This window comes from Leucopleurus acutus, assembly GCF_964270905.1.
Source record: "Leucopleurus acutus genome assembly, chromosome: 5".
Taxonomy (NCBI): Eukaryota; Metazoa; Chordata; class Mammalia; order Artiodactyla; family Delphinidae; genus Leucopleurus; species Leucopleurus acutus.
The window spans coordinates 15156152-15168575 of NC_139147.1; the positions used below are offsets into that span (position 1 = coordinate 15156152).

Consider the following 12424-nt stretch of genomic DNA (forward strand, 5'->3'; position numbering starts at 1 on the left):
TGGTAGCACTCAGTTGCTCACTAGTAGTCGGATCCCATTGTCATTTCAAGATAGAGCCTTGAAATTGATCCTGTGAAGCATAGTGTTGACCTTTATTTATCCAAAGAGTCCATTTTGCAGTTCACTGTTTCCTTTTGGCTTCTAGTAGAGGTGGCTAATTTGGGGATATAGAAACAGAGTCACAGAAAGGTTAAAGGACAAGTATAAGGGCATCCAACGGACTGATCATTGAGTCAAGAGAGCAAACCTCAAGTCCCCAAGCCTGGGCCCACTGCTAACAGGTCTTTGTTCTCAAATTGCCTCTGTACTCAAACTCTTTCTTTTCTACCTTAAAGTTAAAAAGTCCTTTGCTTTCAATTCCACTGGGCCTATATATCTCAGGTCCAGCATTCCATTCATTTTTGCACCTCCAGGATTTGCTGCTTCCATCGCCTAGAACCTTCCCTTCTTCAGGTTTGCTCAAATGCTACCTCACCGGAGAGCCCTTCTATGAACCTGCTACCTAATATAGTAGTCCCCTTCCTGTTATTCCCCCTCCCCTAACCTGCTTTACCTTTCTCTGTAGCCCTTATGACAATACGTCATATTTATATTTGTTCGTTGCCATCCCCTATAACAACATAAACTCTATGAAGCTGGAGATTTTGTCTTTTCGTGTTCTGCTCTATTCCCAGCACTAGGAAAGGGCTGGCACAGAGCAGATCTTCAATAAATATGTATTTAATACAGGAATTAATGTGCTAAATAAATATGAATTGAGGTCTACTAAGACTCAAGATATTAAATGAAAAATATTCATGTAGGCCAGAAATAATACTGCAAAAGTTCAAAGAGAGCTTCTATAAATGAGAAATGGACATGATTAGTAAATAGATTATTCTAAAGTAATAATATTATTTGAAAAATTAGCCATAGACTAACCACTATTAATATTTAAGTAATACCCTACTATAATGGAATTTCTTTCTCCTAAATCACACGCATTATCCCACCATTCTCCAAAGTGAATTTCCCTGTAGCCCTTTATAGTCATATTTTTCTGTGTGCCGCATACATACACAGATGCACATATGAATATATAATATAGGAATTTTTCTAACTTATGTATTTTTACTTTCCACCTGCTTATCTATTTTCCTCTTCAAAGTTTTAACTATTAAGAATTTCTTAGAATGTCATACACTAAAAATATCCTCAAAGAATAGTATTATGTCAAAACACATCCAAATCTGAAAATAAGAAGAAGTAGGCCATGTCTAAGCCCAAAAATTTTGACTTCAGATTTAAGAAACATAAATTTCATTAGAGAAAATATATTGACTTTAAGAGACAGGGTTACGGGCTTCCCTGGTGGCTCAGTGGTTGAGAGTCCGCCTGCCGATACAGGGGACAAGGGTTCGTGCCCCAGTCTGGGAAGATCCCACATGCAGCGGAGCGGCTGGGCCCGTGAGCCATGGCTGTTGAGCCTGCGCGTCCAGAGCCTGTACTCCGCAACGGGAGAGGCCAAAACAGTGAGAGGCCCACGTACCGCAAAAAAACAAAACCCAAAAACAGGGTTAAAATTGAGTTAAAACTGTTACCGAGTCAATAGAGTTCAAAAATAGTGAAACTCATTATTTGAAAACATCTTGAGATATTAAAAAAAAGTGTTTTATCAACCAAAATGTTAATTAACTTTCTTGAAGTTTAGAGTGATTTTGTAAAATCTACTTCATTCCTTTTCTATATGTTTAAATTTCTCTCAGCATTTGGGCTAATTTGATCTATTGACTTTTGAGGATAGACTAGAGTAATGGAGTGGCCCATTCTCAGATGGAGCCTTCATCTGATTTTGAACCTAAAATTGAGTATGATTCAATACTGCAGTCATGGGAACAGCAAAACATCGATGTCTTCTGCCTTCCCAGTTCTTCAAATGCACTCACGATGAGTAGTTAAGTCAGTACCCTTATCTTACATCTAAGTCTTTCCTATAATGATCCACAGAGAAGACCACTTTGAGTGTCCAACTTTAGTGTCCACCCTGAGTGTCCACTGTTACACTTGTGATGAAAGACAATAGGCAGTGAGATTCAGTAGAAAAAGCAAGATCTTTCCAGATAAGGAAAACCTAGTTTTTGGTCTTTGTTATATCCCTGAATAACTAAATAACCTAAATTATTTAGTCTTTCTGAACCTCCTAGCTCATCTGTAAATCTCTATAATAATACTTTACAGTGTTACTTTACAAATTAAATCAGATAAAATATATAAAGCCTTTAGGACATAGAATTGAATTTACTTGATGATACCTGCTGTTCTGCCAATTTGTAGTCAATCAAAGAAGAACAAAAGACATTCTGAAATACAGAGGCAGAATTATTATTCTGTCTTATTGAAGCCAGAATTCATTTATTTACAAGAGACACATTCCTCAGTTTGCACATATAGCCCAAGGTGGCTTATTCCCTGGGACATGTGTGACCTTGTATGACCAGTAACATCACTCAGGCCTGTTTTCCAACTCCACATATAGTTCTCTTTCCCCTATTCCTGTCTTTCTCAAAAGCTGGCAAATACTCATTGAGGCTCACAATATGCCAACTTCTGGGCCAGTCCTCACTGGACATGTCAGAACTGCAGTCCTAATTACTGAATTTCTAGACTGTGAGTACATGGTGATATCTTTGCTACCTTCTACAACGTGTTTCTAAACCCCAGCTCTCTCTTGAGTTGCTCTCCCCTACTTCCTGCGTGCTCACCACCTCTCCTAGCACTTTCATTCCCTCAGAAGCATCCACCCCCACCAGCTTTTGCTCCCTAGCAGGGCTCATGTAGGCAAAACACTAGTCCTCCCACCCTTGTCAGAATCCTCATCAGTTCAAGAGGCATGTCTCAGAAAAGAGGGAAACCAGCTAATTCATACTAAGAGGCAAATTTCTGTTAGCTCTATGCTGTGGGTGAGATATTTGCATTGTAATAGAGGAAAATGTTAACACCATGAAAGAAAGGAAATTCAGGAAATGAGGGGGATGAGGTATTATTTTAAAGTATTTCCCTCCTAGAGAACTGACTTGTCTATCCATATCAGGTTAGTGAGAACATTTCTAAATTTGGAAAGAAAATGGGAAATCTATACTTTTTGCTCATTTGCTTTCCAAAGACTAGGTCTCCCTATCTCCTCTAGCTTTCTCCAACAACAGTTACATACCAGGCAGGCAGAAAAATGTGAAGACTCCATAGGGTTATATCATGTTTTTAGTTCTCATCCCTAAGGTGACGTAGCATCTCATTGTTTTGTATTGGGGTTTCCAAGGCCACATTCAGATTTGATGATTTGCTAGGACTCACAGAAATCAGAAAAGATGTTATACTCACAGTTACAGTTTATTACAGTAAAAGGATACAAATTAAAATCAGCAAAGGAAAAAGTCACAAAGGACCAAGTCCAGAAGAAACCATGCATGAGCTTCTAGTGGTCCTCTCCCACGACAGTTGCATTGACAGTGCTTTATTCTCACAGCAAAGATGTGTGACAACATTATGAAGTGTTGCCAACAGGGAAGCTCATCTGAGCCTTGGTGTCCAGGGATTTTATGTGGGGGGAGGGGGGTCAGTCACATAGGCATAGAGCACCTACACAGCTGACTTTAGTTGGTCTCCAGCCACTCCAGAGGTCAAACTGATATGGCATGGTCCAGAGCCCCAAGTGAACAAAAACAGGCATTCACCATAAATCACACCGTTAGCATAAACTATTTGCATTACCCAAGACCCCAGGGATACAACGATACTCTGATCAGGCAGGATATTTTAAGGAGGTAATCTCCCAGAAGCCAGTCAAAGGCCAATCCTTTCTTCGGAATGTGCAGAGATTGAATATCCTGAGCCCTCTGAGTTAATCCTTTATTGCACATCATTGTAATAACCAAAACATTATGCATTGGCAAGAAGCTCACTTTCAATATGTCTGTTTCATGATACATGTTGTTGCAAAAAGATTCTCTTACAGGCGTTGAGCACTGTGGTCTCTTCCAGGCTTTAGATGCAAATAAAATGTGAACACAAACATATTTGAAACACAAGCCAGTTTTTTTTTTTTTTTACATTTACCTAAAATGACTTGAGAGTTGCTGTTTGGTAAGCAGGCCTCCAGCATAAAACTGAAAAGAGGAGGAAATTCAGTGGTAGTTCATTTGTGCTATAAAATACTTAAATATCTCCTCAATTTAAGAAAACATTTTATGACAAGGGGAAGCATAGTTTAAGAATAAATGGGTTTTTTTCCTTGAATTTGGAAAGCACTGGTCAGGCCTATAGTTTTGAACCTTGTTATTACCTGGCCCAGTGTAGAGACAACCTTGACAAAGAAAGTTAAAATCCTAGTCTCTACATTAAGTTTATGAAAAAGTTAAGATCATTGGAATTCCTCTCCTCACACTTCTCTATCAAATCAATCAACCAGTTATTGAATATATATACAAAAGTGTTTCAAAAAGGCATATTGCACTGCTAAAAAGGTCCAGGTCCCCATAGCATAGTGGTTAAGGGTATGAGCTCTGAAATCTAAACTTTCATCCTGAGATGGAATCTTCATTCCTTGCTTTACTGGCTACATAACTTTAGGCAAGTTATTAAAGTTGTTTCCTATATCTCCAAGCCTCAATTTCTCTGTCTGTAAAATGGGGACAATACCTACATCAAAGGTTTAACTTCAGTAATTAAAGGAGACAACTTGTAAAATGCTTATAGTGTCTGGCATGTAGTTAATCATCAATGGATATTGACCACTGTTGACTTATTATTATAATCATTAAATCATCAGACAAATAGTTGGTTTAGAAGCAGTTCAGCTTTGTGGTTGAGAGCATAAACTCTAACACCAACTTCCTGCATTTGAATCTTGGCTTTCCCACCACTAGTTTGGGGGCAACATTTAACCTTGTCAATTCTTCATCCATAAAGGAGTGGAAGTCATGGTGAAGATCAAATGTTTTCAAAATATTTGAAATAGCACCTGACATATGAGTGCTCAATAAATGCCAGCTACTATGATAGATTACATTTTTAACGGTCTCATTCTGTCAATAAATTAGCCTTAGACTAGTCACTTAATTTCCCTTTCTGATCTATAAAATGGATTATATCAGTCTTGAACTGACATGACCAGAATATTTTTAAGCTTTAACAATTATCACCATCACAACTTCTATATATCACTCATATTAAGTATGAGTGAAGCAATTAATCTTAGAAATACATCATAAAACCTTGGGATTATACAGTTTTCACAAAAGTGTATTTTATTTTAAGCATGAAATAATATTAATTCCTTCAGCAAACATTTATTAAACAACTTTTATGTGCCAAGAACTGTGCTAGCCACTAAAAAATGAAGTCGAGCACTTTTATCAAGAAAGAGATGTAAAAACAATAACTATAAGTATAGTATATGGAAAATGCAGTGATAGAGATTGCACAGGATAATAAGTATTCAAAGTAGAGATATTCTCTGGACTCAAAGAGTAATAGAATGCAAGATGTAGTTCCCCTTATTTTCTCTTTCTACCTCCATCAAGACATGTTCAATAAATGATGAATAAATATATGTTGAATAACTCAACTGATTTTGGAAAACTGCATGATATTCTTCATTATAAGACCTAGATTCTTGGTTTAACTACCCAATTACTGGCTATATGTATGACCTTACACAAATCAATATACTGTCTGGAGGTCAATTTCCTACATAATAAATAGTTTAATCCATCTATTCTGCTTATTTTGTGGGGTTGTTGAGAATTTCAAATGAGCTAATATATTTGAAGTTGCTATGAAAATCCTCAAGTAAAATATGAAGGTATTATAAGATTTTATCCTTAAAGAAAACCACAGGGCAGTATATTTTATAAAATGCTGAGAGCATTATGTGAAATTTTGCAAATGAGAGAAATTTCATGAGGAGTTGAAGAATATGTCCAGCTCCCCAAAGGAATGACTACTTATAATCTCTATCAGGAAAGTAAGTGCTAACAAGAGTACATATTTTCTGAGGAAGTTCCACATGTCTGTTCTTCAGAAGGTCTCTTCAAATCTGCCGTTGAATTTCACTCTATGACTACAATCTTCTTGACTCTGGTAAATGGAAGTGTCCTAACATGAGTATCCTTATCTGAAAATCACATGTTAATTTTACTCACAACACTTTCTTTCTACCAAATATAAACAAGTAAATAGACTGATAGATAGGTAAATACTGAGAAACAGAATCCAATATTGAACCTCTAACTCAATGTAGTTGATCTTAACACTGGGCTTACCATAAGACACTCCAAAAATATTTGTTCCCTGAGTCAAGTCTTTTGTGGCTGATCAAAGTTCCATTTCTTTTTTTCTTTTTAAGAACTTAAAACAAAGCAGAGCCATGACTACAATTTTTTCTGGCATTTGAGATATTATTTTAGAGAAAAATAAGTATTGGAGAATGACAGGTGTTCAGCTGGAGAATAAATGGTTGCTGAGTTCAGAAAAATAGAAGATAAGGAAGCAGGCAGAGTGATTACGCAGGTAAAGGAAGCTAAGCAAAGGTGGAATTGAAGATGTGGTGTGTGTCTTCCTCCACAGACTGAAGCGGCTCTGATGTATGATGCTGTGTACATTGTGGCCATTGCCTCCCACCGGGCTTCCCAGCTGACTGTCAGCTCCCTGCAGTGCCATCGACACAAGCCATGGCGCCTTGGACCCAGATTTATGAACCTGATCAAAGAGGCAAGTGATGCTTGTTCACAGTTAAGTTCTTCCTTTGGCTTAGTGCTTCTGGACTTGTCCAAGTGGTGAGGTCCTTCCCATTTGGCTCTGTTGGCATTATGTCTATAAGAGATGAGAAGGCATCATCAACCAGTCTGCTGTGAATTCACTGTTAAAAGTTTGTCTAGAAGAACTGTCAGGAACTTTCCAGTGTGATGCTGAGAAGCTTTAAAAAGCTACCAGATCATAACGTTCACCATCCTTCATTTCAACTATAAGCCCAGCTGCTACTGGCCCTCCACACATGTTCAAAATAGCTCACAGGTGCTTATTCTATGGCCTGTTGAGTCAAGGGGTAGGTTGGTCCATCTCTGAAGAGTACCAGAGATAATTCTCATGTTGTCAGCCTCTAGTGCCTCTAGTCCCAGTGGTTTCCTAAGTCTTGGCTTCTACAGGACTGAACAGAAGGACCTCTTTGTTCTAACGATATACTGATTATTTCTCCATTTGTCAGCTAACTGGAAAAGTCTGGTACCTTTCAAAACCTACCACATGTACTAAAAGATTTTCAAGAGTACAGTGTTTGGGAAAGAAAAGAATTCTCACTGCTATTTCAGGGCAATAGCCCTGAAATCTTGGGCACCCATTCCTTTCCTCTAAGGCTACTTGACATCCCTTCACCAGACCCTGTTATAAGATCCTGAGATGCCTTATAGACATGTATTCTTGGATTATCTTTGACCCCAACACACATTTCAGAGTGTGTCTGGACTTGACAAGATGAAATAAGGTACTTGGGGGCAGCCGGGCCTGACTGAGGATACACCATACGCTGTGATGCTGTTCTAATGCTTTCTCTATGGGATGCAGAGATTTACCTCTCAAGTGAAGAGTATCTTTTTTCCTTTCTGTACTGGAGTAGGATGGGGTGAGACAAAGCCATAAAAGAGAAGAGTGGCAGGGAACATAGTGCAAGAGAAGAATGCCCAACCAAGAGCAAGGGAGAAATCTAAAGAAAGATACCTACTTAGGTCTTTATCTCTGCTAGTCTCTTTAGCACCTACAGACCCCTCTTCAGGCTCTTCAATCTACTTCCTCATTGAAGGCTGGCTCTGATCCGTAAGGGTCAGGCCCAGAGAGACAGGCAGTATGAAGGTTAATACTACCCAGGCTCCAAACCAAGGTTATTTACAAGGCTGGGACTGAAGTATGGCTAACAGCAAAGAAGTGCCTTGGGCACACAAATTAAGGAGGCACTTACTCTCAAGCTTGAATCCTGCACTGCCAAGAGACTGAGAGAGAGTGCTTCCTTAAATTATGTGCCCTGAGTCCCTCTCTTACCTCATCCTATTCCTGGCATGGTTATTTGGGTTTAAATTCCAGCTCCACCAACACTTATGAGCAATGTAACCTGGATAAGTTACTTAAACTCCTTGTGTCTCAGTTTTCTCACCTGTAAAATAGGAATAAAATCTTCTATCTCACAGCATTATTGTGAGGATAAAGAGTAAAGTTAATACTTGTGAAGAACAGTGCAGCAACATAGTAAGAATCATTAGCTATTCTCTTACCATTGGAATGGACCACTCATAACAGCTCTAGTTCTACTGAGGATGATGCCAGGAATTTAAAACTGGCAACAGAAACAACAACAGAGAAATCACAAATAGGCATAAAATGACCCGTTCGGACAGCTACATACATCTGACATACTGTACCTAATAGGAAAACATCACACAGCCTCTCCTCTCCCTGCAGCGATCATAGTTATGTCCTGAATCATCATCCTGATCACCTTGATCTTTAACAAGAAAACAGCTGGATTCCTTTTATCTCATACCAGTGCAAGGAGAGGCATGAGACAACATGAAAGCTTGGGATCAAACACTCTGGAACACCCTAAGCGCCTTTTTTCTTGTACTTAAGTTGCATAAGAAGGTGAAATTACCAAGTGATCTTTAGATACGTTTAAAGAAATAATGAGCTCTAAGATGAGGGACCACATTGAAAGCATTTGACATTCAGTTACTCCAAAGAACAAATTCCCCATTCTCAGGCTCCACAGCTGGAGGTAGAAGGGGAGATGCATTAGAAACCTTGTGTTCATCTTTTCTTTTGTCTCCTGAGTCACGATGCTTTATACTGCCTTTGGCAGGGTGTAGGCATCTGCAGAGAAAATGGGAAAACTGGTTAACCAGGAGTAATGCCCCAGCCTGTTGAAAGACTGGCACTGAGGGAATTCTGAGACAAACTAAAACATGCAGAAGTGAGAAAATGCAGATATTTCTTTCAGTGAGTACCTAATACAACAAAACTTTGAAACTAACAGGTTTTATTAGGAAACATGAAATAAAACACTTGGTCCTAAAACTTCCCCTGGTCCTTTCTTTTAGTAACTATCGTTTTCTAAATGATTTCCAAAACTATAATCAGAAATAATGTAAATAAGCAAGTCAGCAGATTGAATTTATGGGGTGAAGATCAAATTCGTCACAGGAGGTAAGATTGAATTTACGGGGTGAAGATCAAATTCGTCACAGGAGGTAAACTTCCTGAGCAGAGAGGTATTTGTGTGTGCACTAACCCCTGATAATTCCACACATCATTTAGAATCAGTAAGCCTTTCAGACAGATCTCTCAGGCTACCTACTTTTCAGTGTTTTTAGGCTGACCAGAAAGAGAGAAAGACTTAAAGAATATTTCAAACATGATAGGGTGTGTTATAGTGTTATCTCTCTGGGCATTTGCTAAGCAAATACATATTAATAAATTATAAATTCCCATTCAACAAGAATTACTGGGACTCCATTATATAAGTAATATTAACTTGGTGCTCTAGGGGATATTTCCCCAAAATTACAAGATGTGGTTTCTACTGTCTACTAATATAAATTCTATGTAGTGGAGGAATAGCAGGCTTCATCTGAAGATTTCATTTGAACCCACACTCTTCAGCAGGATATGCAAGGCCCCTAGTGATCTGGTTCCTGACCTCCTGTGCCATCTCTCTCATCTCCTGCCTTAATCCCAGCACTTGCTGAACCTATTGTGGCTCCCTGAACTTGTCATATGCTCCTTCCAAATTCTCTTGCCTCTGATTGAAGTGCCTCCCCTGGGTCATCCTTTATAACCCAATTCAAGCACTAGCCCCCGTCTGCTGGCCCTGACTCACAAATTCAGGCTCCTCTCCTTTATTACATCTGTTGTTAGACCATGGTATTTGATTACATGTCTGTCTCCAAGCTGTGCTTTTCTAGTCTCGATTCCCTAGTCCTTGCACAATGCTGAAGGTAGAATGAGCACCCGATAAATAGATGCCAAACAAGTAGATGAATGGATAAGTGAATGAGTGAACAGCAAAGGAACTGAAGACCATATACAATCTATGAGCAAGTATTATAGCTCAAACTCCCCGTATATGAATATCATACTCAGACACAATTCAATAAGACAGAAACAAGGGCCTGGGCTAGACTTGTCCACTGGGGTCCTAGGTTCTAGTGGGAGAGTAAGGCAGGGGTCCTAGGAATAGACCAGCCTATTTAACTGTGAACTGAGAGTGTAGACCCTGAGATTTAATCAGTTTGCTCTCTGTGTAAACCTAGTCATTTAGCCTCTTTTTTTTTTCTCAGTTCCCTCTTCTATAAATTGGGGATAAAATACCTACTTCACATGTCTGTAAGGATTACATTTAATATATGTACAGCCTAGCAAAATGTCTGGCTTACAGTGATTGCTCAAGAAAGGGTAGCTACCATTAAATGGAAGGTCCTTGTTAAAATGTATCTCATATAAGGTGGTGGTCAGGAAGAAATGAGGCAACACGTATAAAACTTTAAGTGTACTGCCTAGCATATGTAAGCAGTGCATTCTTGCTGTTGTTATTTGACAGCATCACTGTTATTATTGAGCCTAAGATGAAGTAGCAGTGCTTATAAAAAGAAGGACAGGACCTGGCAGTGGAAAATCAGTCGTTCAATGGAGACAGTCATGCAGCATACAAGCAGCCAAATGCAATGATGCCAGGGATGGAGGGAGCTTTCAATCATCAAACACACACGACTGTTCAGGAGGGACCCAAAGACATTAGGTAACAATCAGCCATGCTGAGGTAATAGAAAACCCTGGCAAACGACATCTCAGGTCAGTCCGGGAAATGATAGCTGAATGTGGGGTGAAGAAGCTGAAACACTTCTTGTTTGTAGCCAGAGTTACTCTGGACCCAGAGTAAGTTCAAGCTGGCCATGGGGAAATCAGTGGGAATAGCTGGTAAAGGAGCAAAAAGCACATCAGAGCATCTGGGAGGAAGAGAGTCTGAAATCACAGGTGTTGGGAAGAGCAGTAAATGGTGGGTACGGCAAAATAAATCAGATTTTAGGTTAAATCAGGGGTTCTTAACTATTTCCTGGGTTACAGACCCTATATTAAAACTGATTTAAACCATGTACCTGTTATTCCCACAAAAAGATTTGTTTGCAATCTCAGGGGCCTTACAAACATGCTGGTCTCCTTGAAACTCACGTTATACACACACAATGGAATATTACTCAGCCACATAAGAGAATGAAATAATGCCATTTGCAGCAACTTGGATGTATCTAGAGGTTATCATACTAAGTAAGTCAGAAAGAGAAAAACAAATACTGTATGATATCACTTATATGTAGAATCTAAAATATGACACAAATAAACATATCTATGAAACAGAAACAGACTGACAAATACAGAGAACAGACTTGTGGTTGCCAAGGGCGAGAAGAGTGAGAGAGTGAAGGATCGGAAGTTTGGGATTAGCAGATGCAAACTATTACATATGGGATGGATAAGCAACAAGGTCCTACTGTATAGCAACAGGGAACTATATTCAATATCCTCTGATAAACCATAATGGAAAAGAATATGAAAAATATATGAAATATATATATGTATAACTGAATCACTTTGCTGTACAACAGAAATTAACACAACATTGTAAGTCAACTATACGTCAATGAAATGAAAAAAAAAAAGTGTCTGAACTGAGTATTTAAGGCAGAATTTGCTTGAAATCATGTTCCAGTTTGGTGACCAGCAAAAATATAAATGAAACATAAGGAGTTCTGATGGGCTCAGATGGAGTGGTCCCACGTGGAAGTGGCGAGAAATGAGTTTACATAAATATGGAAAGACAATTGGTTTCCACCTGAGAAATTCTGCTAAGAATTTCTAATTTTATTGATGATTTATAAAGAAGTCACTGTTCTTCAGGCAGAAACAAAATGATATTTTAGACAGTTTATATTCGTAGCTATGTGTAAGTTTGATTGAAACAGAAAAACCCACAATGATTATTGAGGAATTGTGGACATCTTTGTTCAGAAGTAATCATCACTCATAAAGAGCTAAAAGAGAAAAAAATGTTCAAGAGAAATAAACAAATGTTTCTTGAATTAGCCTTAATTTCTCTCCAAAATTTAGACCAAAATGAACTTAGGTCTAAATTCATTCATTTTCTTCCCTGTTGGAAAAATCCATCTGGATGTCCTGCTGCCACCCACATATCAACAAATTCCCAAATAGAACCCATCAGTTTTATCTATTAAAATTATTATCACTACTGTAGGCCCAATGTCAATGAATGATGATGTAACCAGTATATCAAACAAACACAACTAGTGGGACAACAAACAGTTTATTTTGTTCCTACTGCCCATTTAAA

At 38.5% G+C, this 12424-nt stretch overlaps 1 protein-coding gene across 12 annotated transcripts in view; it reads left to right on the forward strand.

Moving 5' to 3' along the window:
- The window catches only part of GRIK1 (glutamate ionotropic receptor kainate type subunit 1), a gene marked incomplete at both ends in the record, with an annotated part of 430476 nt that overhangs the window by 299741 nt on the left and 118311 nt on the right, over positions 1–12424 (forward strand). For all 12 annotated transcript variants that reach the window (XM_082839549.1, XM_082839554.1, XM_082839553.1 and 9 more), the window contains one exon: positions 6604–6747. In XM_082839549.1, coding sequence (XP_082695675.1) covers positions 6604–6747 — 144 coding nt within the window. The remainder of the gene's footprint in view (positions 1–6603; positions 6748–12424) is intronic.